The sequence below is a fragment of the Aedes albopictus genome, chromosome 2 (genome assembly GCF_035046485.1).
Source record: "Aedes albopictus strain Foshan chromosome 2, AalbF5, whole genome shotgun sequence".
Taxonomy (NCBI): Eukaryota; Metazoa; Arthropoda; class Insecta; order Diptera; family Culicidae; genus Aedes; species Aedes albopictus.
Window position 1 is genome coordinate 224,237,721 of NC_085137.1, and position 17,197 is coordinate 224,254,917.

Consider the following 17,197-nt stretch of genomic DNA (forward strand, 5'->3'; position numbering starts at 1 on the left):
GTGAGTATCGCTGGCTGTGCGTAGTGGGTGGGTGAGAGGGAAAAAGCCTGTTCTGCATTAGCCCCTGGAGGCATTAGGCTTTATAGAACAAAGCACTTTACATGATTGCAATCACAATAAGCAATTTCAGTGGAACCATATTTCAAGCTAATAAAACAACGTCAATTGAAATATATTTCCAATGAAGCCTCGGGTGGCAAAACTCAGCTATTTCTAAAGGAATGTAATTACTAAAATGCTTTTGTTGTCCAGTCAAGCAATCTTTTAAACTTTTCTTCATATCTCTGGACATATTGTAATCCACTATTATTTACCCTTTTTTACTTCCAGTAAACAAACCAACCTTGAAAGGCATTTTAATTTGTGTCATAGTGATGATGTTCCACCCGATGTCCGGGTCGGTAACACTCATCACCTTTACCGATAGCATTTTCCGCGAGTCGGGCTCGGATCTGCCGCCGGCCACCTGCGCCATGATTGTGGCTGCCATCCAGCTGGTCGGCTCCTACGTGTCCTCGGTGACGGTGGACAACGCCGGCCGGAAGGTGCTCCTCATTACCTCAGCGCTGGGCTGTGCAATTTGCTCCGCCACGATGGGAACCTATACATTCCTGAACGTGAGCGGGGTCGACCTGACTTACTTCAAATGGATCCCGGTGACCACCCTGTCCGGGCTGGTGTTCATCACCGCGATCGGAATCGGTATAGTTCCATTCATCATCATGCCGGAGATCCTGGAGCCCCGAGTGCGCGGCTTTGTCATCACGTGGTGTTTGCTCGAGTTCCACGCGGTCGCATTTTTAGTGGTGAAATTTTTCCCAACCGTGGTGGAGAAAATCGGCCTCTACCCGGTCATGTGGTTCTTCTCGTGCTGCTGCGTGGCGTCAGCACTATTTGTGATATTCTACGTGCCAGAAACAAAAGGTAAAAGCTTCGAAGAAATCACCGAATCGCTCGATTCTGAGAAGAAAACCGTACCAAAGCGAACCTCCCTGGATGTTTAAATGTGCTATACTAATCGAGTCAAACAAACAAAATGATTATCAAGAGAAAAGTTACAACAAAATGCTGTAAAGTATACAATAAAAAATGGCAACTACGCGCATGACAAGTTCAAATGCTAGATTTAAATTGTTTTAAGCTTTAATTTTTATATGTATAAAATTTATTACGTTAATAAATGTAAGTCATTTTTATATTATCCTTCGTCTCCTACGTCGGCTTCCGGTGTTTTATCACAGCCTCCATGGTCCATTATCTCCAAGATAAACATCAAATTAATAACGTATCACCCTCCTGTTACTGCGATAAAGTCCATCTTGTCCACGCTTCCAGTTCGGATTAGCCCAGCTGATGAGCAGGGTGTCGCGCTGTGGGATCTCGATTGTGATAGGTGTGATTATGTTGGTGTGAGTGCATAACCTACGAAACCTGTAGTAATAAGTCAACACATTCAAAATGGTCCTTGAATTTTTGTCTAAGCGATACTGGAAGCAGCTGATCGCCATCAATGCCGGTAAATAGTGACTTCAATTGACTGGTTATACTTAGGCTAATATTTTAAATCAACCTAAGACTTTGGTTCCAGTAATAGACCCTTGCCTATAATGGATTCCCTAAAGAAAAAGGAAAAAAAAGAAAAAAAATAAATGCCGAAATCAACTACCGGGCAACATCAATTGCATTACTGCATAACAGTTGCTGCCTAGTGGCCTAGTGCCCTAGTGACCACAAAAATCGGTCATTTTAACTATTTAATGAATGTTAACACTTAGAAAGCTCCACTATAGGTAGATTTGGTAGAGTTCACTACAGGCAATGTCGACAGTGAAGCAAATAAGGGGCCGTTCATAAACAACGTAGACTTATTTGGCGAATTTTTTAATGGACAAAAGTCTACGAGGGCGAAAAGAAGATCTGACATGACCAAAACTTGGTACACGTGGCTTATGAACAGCCCCTAAATAACCCATTATAAGCTCCAGGAGAATTGTAAGTATATGTTATCTTGTTTTAGGCCCCGGAGGATCCAATGTAAGCGCATTTTACTGGAATAATGTAATGATGTTGTATGATGTTTTTGGTATACAGAGAAAACATAAAACTTACTATAAAATTTCACTTTGGGACTATTCATTAAGGTAACACTGCTGAAAACCCACAAAAGTAAACGTCGTGTTGTGGGGGTTCGTCCAAATCTTGAATAGCAAACCAATTTTGTGGATTGGCAAGCTTAAAGCTAGAAAGGAGTTTTATTAGCATAATATTTTAGAGTAATTCAAGCGACTTACAAATTTTGGTGATACAACTGATTGGAAAGGTATCCTATCACGACAACAGGTATGATCTTTGATTCACTACAAACTTAAATTATAATCTTTATAAACTGCATGTATGAATAATTTGATGTTTTACTCACGGCTTAGCTTTACTAGATCAATCTAATTCACGTTATTCTTATTGATTGTGGATCGAATCGCTAGGTCCTATAAGAAACATTTAGTTTAAGGTTAAACAAATCAAAAGAATTCATTGAAAACTTCGTTTACCTTTTTTAGTATTAAGAATATCAGATTTGTTCACTAGATTGTAAGAACTTCGCCTTCGATATGTAGTGAGAATAATATAGTCTTAATTTCAATAGTTTTAAGCCTAATCTAGATAAATTCTGTAAGTTAATAATCAATTTCAACGTTCGCTAATAATTGCATGCTAGGATAAGTTTGTGGAACAATTCACCCCGTCACTGTTTTGACAAATCATCTCATTCCTCTTTCCTTCAGTTTGCGCTGTACCCGGACCTGCGGTCATTGTATACGATGAAGCGATCGACAACTGTGATGTTCACAGTATTAATCGTCCACAGTTGAACTGCTGCACGGAGAAAAAACGGTACAGATTGAAATAACAAAAATTTTGGTTGTTTTTCAACCTAAGGAAATTGTTATTTTTAATTTGAAAATAGTTCTTTCAATTTAATAAGGTTAGTCTGACACAAGCTTGTAAATTGGTTGTTTCTACCAACAATATTGACATCTGGACAGCTTTGATTTTGGTTGTTTCAAACTAAGGTTCTTATCTATTTCGATGAAAATATAATTTGAATTTACCAAATTTTGGGTTGCCGTCATTGTCAACAAACCAAAACAACAAACTAAGCAATTAGTTCAAATAATACAGAATAATGCCTCGATTTAAACTAATATTTTGTTTGTAGGAAAAATGACCCAAATTTTAGCTCGGAACAAACTAATTTTCAAAGTTGTTTAGTGTACCCCAACCTGCCGCTCTACTAGCAAGCAGCAGAAGTAGCCATCTTATTTATTGTTTATTGAAAGATCTTGCAGAATCGGTTATTGGCCATAAGGAAATTGCAATATTTGCTGATTTATTTCGATGGTAAGTTAAAAAATGTGCTGGTAATTGGTATATAATGAAACCTTCTTAAGACCTCTCTGGTTTCTTCCTCCACCACAGCCATCTATGGAAAACATTCCCTGGGGAAACTTGAGCCACCTCGGCGCAACCACCAACTTCGGCAAAAAGTGGCACACAGGTTCATCTTTTAATTGACATCCACTAGGGCCTGCGTCATCGAACAGAATCAGGCTTTTAATACGGTTTTCATTAGCCACACAAAAATCGAAATTGTTGCCGTCTGAAATCTGATTGCGCTAGTCCGGATTAATTGCATGTTCCAGAGAGCCAATCGGGCTTTGGAATCAACAGGATTCACCCGAACCAGCGATCCAGTGTTCGAATCGGAGCAGAACCATTGCCCCCATTTCCCAGAATGTGTGCATTGTTCATAGAGGCTAGGATTGAATTAGAAATGTTCTATCCAAAAACAGCAGAAATAAGGTTTTTTTTTGTTGACAAAAATGGGAAATTCACATCAGAATTGTAAATGTGATTTATTACATTAATAAATAAAATGGTGAAACTTTATTCGGTTGCATTATTTTGAAAAAAAAATAATAATAAGAAAAATAAGCAATGCTCTTCCCAAAGCAACCAAAGCAACTAGTAAAATCAAACAATGAATAAATTTACTTCGAACTAGATTTTGTTTGTTTCAAAAGGTTTCACTTAGTTCAAAACAACCAATATTTTAGGTTGTTCTAGTTGGTGGCAAATAAAACAAGCAAGATTATGGTTGTTCAGAACAAATCTTGGTTGAGTTCACCTTCAAAGTCGAAACATAAGTCACCCACAATTTTAGTTTGTTTCAACTAATTCAATTGGTTCAATGAAACTGATATATTGTTTGTGCAAACTAAAACTAAAATTTGCTTGTGTTTACTATATATTTTTCTCCGTGTGCAGGGGGGTGACGTGACACGTCGGTTGCCCTTGAATGGCCCATATAAACATTAGGTTATAAGTACATTGGGTCAAATATTTGACAAAAAATTTACTCAAGAAAAAGCTAATGCAAATTCGATCGAATCAAACAAGATGTTCGAACAGTAGTTTTTTTTTCGTCAAATATTAGGCCCCGTATACTGGCATCTTTACTATTACCAAGAAAAGTCTTTACGACTGTAGTACTCAGCAATTTCAGGGATTTTCGGTCTTTTCAGTCAGTAAAATCAGCGGAAACTATTTAACCTCTACAACCGACGGTTTCGGTTGTTTGATTCGAAAAGGTTGGAAAATTCAAAATTTCTGTTACCAAAATCCATAAAACTAATAGTAAACTTAAAATTTACTACAGGTATTCTTCGATATAACGTACAACATTAAACTTTTCATTTTTTTCCCAGGATTAACCATCAGATAAACTACGAAATCACTCATATCAATGCTGTGTTGCAGCATCAGCCTTGTTACCCAAAATTAGCGCAATTTGGGGAAAAAAATTGTGTACGTTATATCGAAGCAAAGTGTACGTTATATCGAAGCACAAAAAATGAAATGAGTTTTTCATGAAAACTCATGTTTTTCATTAGTGGTTTTGTGAATTTCACCGAAATCATCATTTAGGGTTCATTTCACGTCAAAAACATCAACATTAGCATAAAAAATATTAAATTTTTCTCTGCTTCGATATAACGTACAAAGAGAAATTTTTTTTGTACGTTATATCGAAGAGTACCTGTATTACCAAAACCTTCAAGCATTCCTGTTTCTCAAATGTCCAACAATTTTGTTACGATTAGCTAAATTCGACCAACACTTTCGATTCGAACTTTTGCCCCAGCGCTTAGTGGGACGAAATCAAAAAAAAGTGGGACATGGGTATTTAGTCAGAAACTCTTGGATTTGGCGTTATGTGGTCTTCTACAATGTTTCTCCATTTTACAAGTACTTTATTTTGATGTAATAAAATTGCACTTAAGGGTGGTATACACTTAGATAAATAAATAACTTTTTTTTTATTTTACGTCAAAACTGAAAAATGTCTAGGAAAACAAATGGCAAACTCACGTGTCATGCCTCGTTACTTCGCAAACATTGCGTTTCAGGAATCCCCGGTCAACAAACTGGGATCTTTTTACTGATTTGGTTGCGGCCAAATTTCATGGATACTCACCATCCATTGACACTCCAAGTGATTTAGATGATGCCGTTGATATTACAACGACCTTCATCATGGAAGCTTATGAAGAAGCATGCCCTCTACGGTCTGTGAAGATCACAAGAGGAAACCCTTGGTGGAACTCTGATCTGGTGAAACTCAAGAAACAATGTAGAAAGAGTTGGAACAGACTACGTTCGGCTGGTTCGGAGACTTTCAGGTCGGCTCGCAAGGCCTACAGGAAAGTTCCCCGGTCTGCTGAACGATCCGGCTGGAAAAACCTTTGTACAAATGTTTCCAGCCTGAGTGAAGTCAGTCGGTTGTTAAACTACAAGCGGCAAAAAGTGCCCTGCAGTTTATCCGTTACAATAATGTACTAGATGGGGATCTTGTGGGACATTTGAGGATCATCAAAGACTTCAAATTAAACATGGACATAAAAACAGTAGAAGATTGGATGATAACAAAGACCAACTATGATGTTCCCTTCAAAGTGGTGAAACCATATCGCTATGTTTGGGATGCTGGTGGGCCAAGTTTACGTCCAGGTTCTATTGTATTTTATACTGATGGGTCCAAGATGGGTGAAAATACAGGAGCCGGTGTTTTCGGCCCTGGTATCAGTAAGGCTATACCAATGGGATGCAGTCCCACTGTATTTCAAGCAGAAGTTCAAGCCATTCTAGAGTGTGCCAACATTTGTCTGAAAAGAAATTATAGGTTTGCTAAGATCTGTATATTTTCGGACAGTCAGGCGGCTCTAAATGCGCTAAAGGCTTTTACTTGTCAATCAAAGCTAGTGTGGGAATGCATTATTTCTCTGAAGCAATTGGCCAGTAGGAACGAGGTAACTTTATACTGGGTGCCCGGTCATTGTGGAATTCTGGGAAATGAAAACGCCGACAATTTAGCTAGACAGGGTGCAGCATCAAGCTTTGTAGGCCCTGAACCTTTCTGTGGAGTTCCTGAGTGTGCTGTTCGGATGAAACTAAAAACTTGGGAAATGTCCACGGTAGAATCTAATTGGAATGCCACGGATACATCCAAGCAAGCGAAAAGGTTTATAAAACCCAGTGCAGAAAAAGCCAGGTCCTTATTAAACCTAAACAAAAAAGATCTCAGGGTAATTACTGGTCTGATGACTGGTCACTGCCCGAGTAAATATCATCTAAGTAAGATTGGAAAAATCCAATCCTCCGAGTGTCGTTTCTGTCAAACGGAAAACGAAACTGCTGAACATTTACTCTGCAACTGTGGAGTACTATCCAATCAGAGATTGGCGGTTTTTGGTAAAGGGTTTTTAGAGCCCTTGGTAATTTGGCGAAGTAATCCCAACAGGGTAATAAACTTCATAAAACGAGTTGTGCCTAGTTGGGATCAGGTGTTACATCAACCATTGTCCATCACAGCTCAATTGTGACAGGATATTTGACTAGCACCAAATTAAATATGGGTCATACCACAATATTCCTAAATAATGGACGCAGTGGTTAAAAGGCTCTACAGATGAGGAAAAAAAAAGAAGTCAGTCGGTTAAACAAAATCCTTGCGAAATCTAAGGATTTCCGAGTGAACGAACTTCGTTTGCCAAATGGCGATCTGACTTCCTCTGATGAGGAAGTTCTGGAATGCTTATTCAGCACATACTTCCATAGATGTGTGGATATTACATCTTCGGATGAACCTGATGTCTTTTCTTGTCGTTATGATTCTTTAGCTTTGGCTCGGAGTATTGTAACTATAGAATCGATTAAGTGGGCTCTTAATAGCTTTGCTTGTTTCAAATCTCCTGGGGCAGATGGGATTTATTATATTTTGCTTCAGAAGGGATTTGAGGGTTGGTGTCGCCAATATGGCCTTTCGGTTAATCCGAGTAAAACATCTATTGTTCTTTTCACGGAAAGTCGAAACCGTAATGGCGTTCGACCTTTGCATCTCTTTGATTCTGAAATCGATGTGCGACTGAACAGGTAAAGTACGTTGGAGTCATTCTTGATTCCAAGCTTTCCTGGACACCTCACATTGAGTTCAGAATCAAGAAAGCTTGTATGGCCTTCGGGCAATGCCGGCGTACTTTTGGTACAACTTGGGGTCTAAAACCCAAGTAGGGTAAATGTACCAATAGTGGTGCTATTAGTAGCTCCTTGTACTAAAATAATTGAATAAAACTGATAATACCACAAAATAAAAAGTCTGAAAACGTTAATCGGTAGTTCACTTATGTCGTTTTTCTTTTTGATCCAGTTCCAACCTAGGTTGTAACTGGATGAGATCACAGTTTCAACCCCAACCCGATTTCGGTTTCGCTTGTACTAAAGTTTGTTTGAGTTTGTTTGACGTTTGTTTGTTGACACATTTTCCGCCAATCCAGTTCCAACCCAGGTTCAAAAAGAAAAACGGCATTAAATTTGCTAGGAAAAATGTAAAAACCATTGTTTATTTCAGTATTTGCTAATAAATCACTTGCACCAACTATAGGTACACGGTTCCTATTAAGGAGGTAAAATTTAACATTGGTTCCTATTTCCTATAGTGGCGCATCCCATTGAATTCTTATGGGACCCACCACTATAGGAACACTACCACCACTATAGGTGCAAAGGAGCAAAAAAGTTAAGGAAAATTATTATTTTAAATAGGTTTTCCGCCAAATCCTGAACACAAAATCGAGTTAATGCTATGAATGAGGTATGATGCATCTATTAAAAATGCCATTTGCAAGCTTTTTGGTCGAAATAGTGCTAAATTGCCACTACCGCCACTATTGGTACTACCTCCACTAAGGGAGCTTTTACCCTATATCAAATGGATTTACACAACTGTGGTTCGGTCAATATTGGCTTATGGATGTCTTGTGTTGTGGCAAAAGGGCGAAATGAGAACGGTCCTATCATAGTTAGGATATCTCCAAAGGATGTGCTTAATGGCGATGTCCGGAGCGTTCTCTTCAACTCCCACGGCAGCGCTCGAAGTTCTCTTTGACGTTGCCCCACTACACATTCATCTCAAACAAGAAGCACTTTCTTGCACTTACCGGTTACGGGTACTCGGTCTACTAGAGGAAACTCCTGTGAACCGCACATCAACACACGCACCTCGTTATTTTCACCTCTGGTGAATTGGGACAAAATTGTTCTTGCTCCAAGTGATCTTACAATTGCTTGTAATTTTCCATATATGACATTTTCCACGAAATTCCCTTCCCGGGAAGAGTGGACATCTGGATATCTGGAGAGAAGTATTTCAGACGGCATCGTATGTCACACTGATGGCTCCCTTCTCGAAGGTCGAGCAGGTGCTGGTGTTTATTCTCGTGAGCTAAGGCTGTATCAGTCTTACTGCTACTCAACACAGACAATACTGGAATAGTTTGGAGTCGTGTCGTCAAACCCAATTATATCGTACTGAGCCATCTCCAAGGGTGGCGAAGTATCTTACAAATCTGTCAAAGCAGAATTGCAGCATTCTGGTCAAAGCATTGACTGGCCACTGCCGACTCAGCCATCACATGGCGAATATTCAGCAAGCTGATTCATTTGCATATGATAGCTGTGAATCCGATTATGGAACTTATGTATCATTTGATATGTAACTGTTCAGTTTTTGCGCAACTGGGTTTCCGAATATTCGGTAAACACTTATTAAGTGAAACTGACTTCAGAAACCTGAATCTCCAGGATATTCTGTTGTTCTTAACCCGCTTTTTCTGAGATGAACCAGCCTCGGGCTGAAAATCTCATAAATAAAGACATAAAAAACCCGCTGTGGTAAAGAGCTATAGGCTCTCTTTCGCTTTATGCGTTATTACAGTGCCCTTTTCAGGGTGCTGTTTGAACCCATTGTGGTACGCTTGTGCGTTTAGTGCGGAATTTAGTACCTAACCCGAGAACGATCACCATTACTTAGGTACTAAATTCCGGAGTGCTAACTTTGGACCGAGTTTTCTTTTCGATAGGGCATCCGATTTGGCTGCGATTGTGCGGAAAAACTCGATCCATGCGACAGTTACAGGTTCGGCCGAACCACAGTGGACGAGAAGACTGTAACTATTGAGTCCCTGAAGAAAGTCCCAAACGGACCGAAACGTCGGACAAAATAACATAACAGTGTTTTGATTTTGTCAAGACTGAGAAGCCACAAAACATTAGAGACATTGTAAAGTCAATCATTTCGCAATGTTCATTATAGATTGACATCATTTGATTAATTGGTCCAAATTTAGCGTAATCTGTCCGATTATAACAAGTTTTAAAAGGTGTTCGACTACGAAGACGCCGTGTAGGCGCATAGAAATTGAATTTAGATAAAATTTCAGATGAGTTAATTCGTTGCGAAATAATGTCATTTACAAATGAGATCATGGCGATCTCACGACGCTCTTTTAATTTCTGAATGTTTATAAGCATGCAGGGTGCTTCATATGATGGAAGAGGAAATACCGTCCAACCTAGTTACCGAAGAGCATATAATAGAAATTGTTTTTGTACTGATTCTATCCTGTCGATATGCGTTATTCTGAAAGGGGACCAGACAACGCTGCAATATTCCAGAATTGACCTCACATAAGAGATGTACAGAGTTTTTATTGGTCGGAGTCTTGTCAAGAACTGATGGTTAGGAAAATATATCAACTATGGTTGTCAAGGGTGTAAAAACCCCCCGAGGCAGGGGCGATTGCCTACTACAGTGTATCAAACAATTGTCCGTACAGCAATTTTTTGGTCAAAATAATTTTTCATTCAAATGTTTATAACTTTTAAGTACGTCTATCAAAAACGCTGAAATTTTGACCAATCATAAACCATATATTGCAGCTCCAATGGTAAAATTTTGAGCGAGATCGAACAAGTTTTCTGAAAGTTATAGAACTTTTAGTAAAACTTATAGGATTTTTGAACACATTTTTAAAACATTATATCTCAATATGTAGTCGATGAAACTTTTTCAATCTTTTTTGTGTTACAGCTAATACCTAAGGCTTTCATATGCAGCTTCGTTTGAGAATTTATATTCACTACAAAAAACATGAAAAATCTGTATATATTCAGAGTACTATTTGGAAATTTATCATATTTTGATCAATAAAAGTGCCAAGTGTTTTCAACATTTTTAAACTCTCTTAACGTAATATTTTTATACAGAACCTACTAAACAACATATGAAGAGTAGGTCCCATGCATTTTTCGTTCAGTTAATGCACTTTTATTGGTAGAAAACGTTTGGCAGATTATATGTGCAAAATATGGTAATTTTTTAAATACCGTCAACTACGTAAGCAAATTTTTCATATTTTTTTTGTAGTGAATATAAAACCTCAAACGAAGCTGCATATGAAAGCCAAAAACATTGAAAAAAGATTGAAAAAGTTTCATCGACTACATATTGAGATATCTATATACAGGGTGTTAGGTTCGTGAGTGCAAACTTTTTAAGGGGTGATAGAGGACCATGAATGGGGAAAAATTTGTTCTACGCATATGGTCAAATCTCAACCGTTACGTAGTTATTGAACTTCCCATGTTTTCGACTCTTATTGCCTTAACTGGCTATAACTTAAAAATGGTCAAACTTATCGCAGTTTTTTGGCCCTTATTCGAAAGATTATTGTATTTTCTATCAAATGGCATCTTTGAATCGATTGGTTTAGCTAAATAACTAAGTTTTCTAGAGCAAATAGCTCAAAAGTTGTGTGTTTTAATTTGTTTTTGTCAATTATCTTTGAAAAATGCGTAATGAATTGAAATTTCTTCTTAGGCAAAGTTGTGGCTCCTGTTACATTCTACAATTCGTTCTTTGGCATCAAACATCCAGCGCTTATCGTTTTCTTGCAATTTCGATTTAAATATGCGGTACAGTGCGCAAAAAAGTGCTTTCCTTGACAGTTGCAAATTTTTGATCTAAAATGCGATGTTTAAATCAAAATTGCAAGAAAACGATAAGAGATAGAAGTTTGATGTCAAAGAACGAATTATAGAGTGTAACAGGAGCCACAACTTTGCCTAAGAGGAAATTTCAAGATGCCATTTGATAGAAAATTCAATAATTTTTCGCATAAGGGCAAAAAAACTGCGATAAGTTTGACCATTTTCAAGTTATAGCCAATTAAGACAATAAGAGTCAAAAACATGGGAAGTTCAATAACTACGTAACGGTTGAGATTTGACCATATGCGTAGAACAATTTTTTCACCATTTATGATCCTCTATCACCCTTTAAAAAGTTTGCACTCACGAACCTAACACCCTGTATATATAAAAATGAGTTTGAAGTTCCTTTGAGGCAACAAAACTCAAGAACGAATGAACCGATCAGCATGACTCTTGCATGGTTCAATTCGTATTCGTGGTGGCTGTGTTTATATGTACAAAAAGTTACGATAATGATCTAAAAAGCAGAGAAAATTGATAAATTACTGCTTTTGCATGACTTACGAAGAAAATCAACACGACCGAAATGAAACCGATCTAGAGTGCCGTGCTGTAATGACCCTAACAATTGTCAAACCACCACAACTTGGCAAGACAAAGTTTGCCGGGACAGCTAGTAATGTATTAAAAATGTGTTCAAAAATCTTATAAGTTTTAGTAAAAGTTCTATAACTTTCAGAAAACTTTTTCGATCTCGATCAAAATTTTACCAATAGAGCAGTAATATATGATTCATGATTGGTCAAAATTTCAGCGGTTTTGATGGACGTATAAAAAAGATATAAACATTTGATGGAAAAATTATTTTGGCAAAAAATTTGCTGTACGGACAATTGTTTGATACACTGTATGTCAACAAAATATTTTTGGAAGGAAATTACGTAAGCTAGATTCTGTGAAATTGTCAAGATGTGGTTTTCCTCCGTTCCTAAGTTATGACCAATTTTGTGGAAATTGTCCAGATGTTGATTGATTTTTGACTATCCTTTGCACAAAAATGATCATTACTCAGGAATGAAAAAAAAAACACATCTTGAAAATTTCGCAGCTTACAAAATAATAATTTTTCCGATTTTTCCAACCAAATTTCCTTAACTGTGGAAAGTTTTGTTGAAAACGTTTTTTATTTTGTATTTTTTTTAACTGCTGAGAAAATTTGCTTATAAGTTCACAAAAATGCGTTTACGATGCTTCGTTCTTGAGTTATGATTATTCAAAGTAGGCGGTGTCTGTGAAAAATGTTTGTTTTCCACTTGGAGTTTTCCGTAAACTAGGCAACACTGATTTTTTTTCAATTTAGTTTTTATTCATACATATTATTCATGCAGTTGAAAATCGGAATTTTTGACACGCGAGCATCGATTTTTCTCTTAAACCGTGCGTCGGACGTACGTCGTAAAGTGCGCTGGCTCTAGCGCAAGATCTGCTGCCCAGCGCACTACGTCCGTCATTTGGTTTCACGTATGGATGTGGACAAAAATCGATTGTCGCGTGTGGGAACTTCGGGTTTTAACCGCGACGACAATATATACACTCCTGATCAAAAGTTTGGGGTCTGCCCCTTGAAAAATGTCATTTTTAGACCCATATCTCCGCTAATTTGTGTCCGATTTTCAATCAAAAGATAATAAGTCAAAGAAACTTTAAACATGATTTAAATGAAACTTTTACAAAAATATGTGTGTGTAAACTTAAGCTAGAGTTGACAAATTTTCTTAGAAATGAATATAAACTTACGGCAGTGTCGCTGAAAAATTGGATCGACCAAATTTTAAGATGAGAGCGGTATTATAACCTATTTTCTATTAACTTTCAACTGCTTTTTGCTGAACTTGGCTAAAAAATCTAGGAAAAAAGTAATTAAGTTAATTAACTTTTAATGTCATCGACCAAAAGCTTGGGGTCACCCCTCAATATGATCTTCTTCTTCTTTATGGCTCGACGTCCCCAATGGGACATGGCCTGCCTCGCTTCAATTTAAGTAGTATTTTCTGAGCACTTCTACGGTTATTAATTGAAGGGCTTTCTTTGCCTGCCATTGCATGAATTTGTATATTGTGAGGCAAGTACAATGATACACTATGCCCAGGGAGTCGGGAAAATTTTCCCGACCTGAACGGGAATCGAACCCGTCGTCTCCGGATTGGCGATCCATAGCCTTAACCACTAGGCTAACTGGAGACCCTCAAAAATTTGGGGTCACTTTCGTTAAACATGGAAAAGTAATTTAATGATATCTTCGTCATCTATAGTTACATTTTAATTCTTTTTGGCTCATTTCAAAGATAATTGACTGAATTTACGTTTGATGTCTTTAGTTTAACGTATTCAATAATTTATATGTATAAAAATTATATGTAAAGAACATATTTCACCACATTTCAAAAAATCGAGGCAATTTAACGTTAAGTTATAGTATGTAAACTTTAACAAATATGTGTGGTTCAATGTCTATTCAGTAAGTACCATTTATTATGTTTTAAAAAAAAACCAACAAGAATTTAAATTGAATGAAAGATTACAAAGATATCAACAAATCACTTTTACATGTTTTACGACAGTGACCCCAAAGTTTTGGTTGATACATCAAGTGTTGATTTACCTCATAACTTTTATTCTGGATTTTTTAGCCAAGTTCGGTAAAAAGCAGTTGAATACTAATAGAAAATAGGTAATATTACCGCTCTCATCTTAAAATTTGGTCGACCCAATTTCAAGCGACGCTGCCGTAAGTTTATTTTCATTTTTTAGAAAATTTGGCAACTTTAGCCTAAGTTTACACACAAATCAAGCATAACTTTATCAAACACCGTATGTAACATTTGTGAACAAAAAAAAAAAGATTTTTACATGAGGCGCTGAATTTCGTTAAGGGCTACTTGTATATCACTCACCTTTGGGGATGATTTGTGAAAAATTAACCGGATTTTTCACGTTTCTGAAATGCTCAATGTATGAGCATGGACTATGAGTTGCTATGGGAACAGCGAACTTCCCCTTCGATTTTCTCCGTTCGTTGATTTTGTTAGATACGGTCTTATTATCTTTTAAATGAGATCTGGGGTTTTGGAATCGGACACAAATTGGCGGAGATATGGGTCTAAAAAAATGACATGCTTTTGAAGGGGTGACCCCAAAATTTTGATCGGGAGTGTACATATATGTGAAACCCAACTGTGAAAAAAATAATAAATTCCAAGAACCTTCTTACAAATTTGTACGATAAAAACAAAAACCCCCTATATAATAATAGCAAATAACAAAATTACATTTTGATTCTTTTCGAAAAATCAACATATGCCAAACCCAAGCCGGAGAGAGTAAAGTCAAAACAATCCCCATCAATTAATCGTGTTATCCTCTTTCCTTGCGCCGAAAACCCCAGTTCACATAATAACGATTGGATATGGCGTTACGGTAGGATGGACAGGACCAATTATCCCGCTGCTTCAGTCTGCCGACACACCGCTCCCAGGGGGACCAATTACCGTGGAGCAAGTGTCCTGGGTTGGATCATTCTTCTCCATCGGTGGCATGTCGGGGACAATTCTCTACGCCCTGATTCACACCTACTTCGGCAAAAAGACAGGGCTGCTGATGCTGGCGGTCCCTCACCTTGTACGTAAGAACCCACAAAGTGTAGTGTCACGTCGTACTCTTGGGTTGGTTGTGTAAAATCCCCTGTAAATTGAGCTGTCAGCATCCATTTCCCTATGATTATTATTATTTTATCCCGATAGATCCTCTGGAACCTGCTGTGGATGGGAGACAGCGTGTACTACATCTACGCAGCAAGGTTTTTAGGCGGCCTCACCGGCGGGGGCATATTCGCCATGGTGCCGCTGTATGTTGCAGATATCGCCGATAGAACGTGAGTGCACGGTTCTTTGCTCTGACGACGGTACAATTTTACACGCAATTTATGATTCTTTACATCTGGTCTATTTTTCTGCCGGGATTTTACAGGATTCGAGGGTCGCTCGGTTCGTTAACGATGCTGCACATAAACTTTGGTCTGTTGGCATCGTACACCGCTGGAAATTACCTTCCGTACTACCTCATACCGAAAATCATGCTTTGCTTGCCGGTTGCCTTCCTTGCGATGGTTTGTTTACTGCCGGAAACGCCGTACTGTTTGCTGCAGAAAGGAAAGATCGTTGAAGCGGAAAAATCACTCATGTTCTATCGCAACATACCGGACGTGACGCGTAAAACACTGGCCTTCGAGTACGAGTTCGAGAGTCTCAAATCATTTGCACAGTCCGAAGCCAACAAGGAGAAGCTATCGCTGGCAGATTTTAGTAAGTTTGCACTTGGAGCTCCAGGGGAGGCGGGTAAAGTTGATCCGGGAACACATGATTTCCTATTTATTTTTGTTTTTGCTAGAAGTTGAATACAGTAACAGTAACAAAAACTACCTTTGCATATCTCCTATTTGTTAACATCAGCTAAACATCTTATCTTGCATTGTAGCAACCCCCGCTGCCATCAAGGGACTTTTCATTTCAATTTTTATGATGGCTTTGAACCAATTCTGTGGCATCTTTGCTATACTCACTTACGCCGGAAGTATTTTGGAAGAATGTGGTTCCAGCTTGGACACCAAATATGTGTTTATTTTGATTGCATTAATCAATATCTGTGGCAATGCCACTTCGTTCATCATGGTTGATATGGCCGGCAGAAAGGTAATTATCCTTATAACCTCCAATCGGATCAGAAATTTCCATTGAAATGGGCTTATTTCATCAGACGTTCTTGCTGATTTCAACCACCGGAGTAGGTGTATCACTCGGCATACTTGGTCTGCACTCGTACTTCACCTACAATGAGGATGGAATCGTCAGCCAATCTTGGATTCCCGTTTTGGCACTACTGGCCAACATATACTCGGCCGGATTAGGCATCACCACCATGATTGGCTTCGTCATTCCGGAAGTTCTTCCAGCGAAGGTAAGACAGATAGAAATAAAACTAGCATCGTCACGGTGGTGATTGACTTATACTTTGCTCTATTGATTTGTTGCAGATTCGCAGCATAGGAAGCACCATAAGCGTGGGATTGCTCTGCTTTTTCGCTTTCCTCATATTGAAAGTGTATCCGATATTACTCGAGAGGATTCACATCTATGGGACAGTGTGGATTTCTTCTGGCGTTTGTGCTGTATCGATTCTGATAATCGTATTCATAATGCCGGAAACAAAGGGAAAAAACTTGATTGCTGAGGAGCCACAAGAAAAACCAAGAACAAATGCTTATTAGGATTTACCAACGTTCGAAAAAAAGGGTTGCACTTAACTGCAGCTTTTTGTGTGTCACACTGTTTTGACAGTTTTACAATAAATGAATTGTAAAATGTATTCACTAATACTGTTGACCTTTTGTTTTATTTATTTTGATGGCATAGGGAACCAGTCATAGCCATAGGATTTTATTCCACAAATCTGTGGGACGAAAAAGACCTTGAAAAATACCTCTTAATCAGGAAAAAAAATATTTCAATAATCTAAATACCAATCCAGTCATAACACAATCATGGGTCACTCACAAATATGGGTCAATTCCATTTGCATGGTGAACTGATTGACTAATATTTGTGACAGAGTGACCCATAATTATGCAATGACTGTACTTGGACCAATATAAATTCAAAAATCCGAAAAAAAAGCCAGGCCATTGAAAAAGCAATATATATTATCAAAAAAAAGTAATTTCTAGCACTTTTCATTTTGAAGAAATACAAACCAA

At 38.0% G+C, this 17,197-nt stretch overlaps 2 protein-coding genes and 1 long non-coding RNA gene across 5 annotated transcripts in view; all 3 read left to right on the forward strand.

Moving 5' to 3' along the window:
- LOC109433068 (facilitated trehalose transporter Tret1) overlaps positions 1-1,201 on the forward strand; it is a 151,220-nt gene extending 150,019 nt beyond the window's left edge. For all 3 annotated transcript variants that reach the window (XM_062851205.1, XM_019709455.3, XM_062851204.1), the window contains one exon: positions 331-1,201. In XM_062851205.1, the coding sequence (XP_062707189.1) occupies positions 331-1,004 (674 nt within the window). In that variant the 3' untranslated portion in view covers positions 1,005-1,201. The remainder of the gene's footprint in view (positions 1-330) is intronic.
- Positions 1,202-1,320: 119 nt separating this feature from the next.
- On the forward strand, positions 1,321-16,817 carry LOC109433069 (facilitated trehalose transporter Tret1). The gene is made up of 7 exons (XM_019709456.3): positions 1,321-1,516; positions 14,834-15,066; positions 15,189-15,319; positions 15,415-15,749; positions 15,922-16,136; positions 16,201-16,401; positions 16,478-16,817. The coding sequence occupies exons 1-7, from the start codon at positions 1,459-1,461 to the stop codon at positions 16,709-16,711; spliced, it is 1,407 nt and encodes a 468-aa protein (XP_019565001.3). The 5' UTR covers positions 1,321-1,458; the 3' UTR covers positions 16,712-16,817.
- Positions 2,878-4,232, forward strand: LOC134287031 (uncharacterized). The gene is made up of 3 exons (XR_009996967.1): positions 2,878-2,983; positions 3,339-3,399; positions 3,478-4,232. It is a non-coding gene; the product is annotated as an uncharacterized LOC134287031 (long non-coding RNA).
- Positions 16,818-17,197: the final 380 nt, after the last annotated feature.

Coding starts and splice junctions, on each gene's coding strand:
- LOC109433069 (XM_019709456.3), top strand. CDS start 1,459: ATGGTCCTTGAATTTTTGTCTAAGCGATACTGGAAGCAGCTGATCGCC. Junction 15,067..15,188: donor TGCTGGCGGTCCCTCACCTT/GTACGTAAGAAC, acceptor TTATCCCGATAG/ATCCTCTGGAACCTGCTGTG. Junction 16,402..16,477: donor CGGAAGTTCTTCCAGCGAAG/GTAAGACAGATA, acceptor GATTTGTTGCAG/ATTCGCAGCATAGGAAGCAC.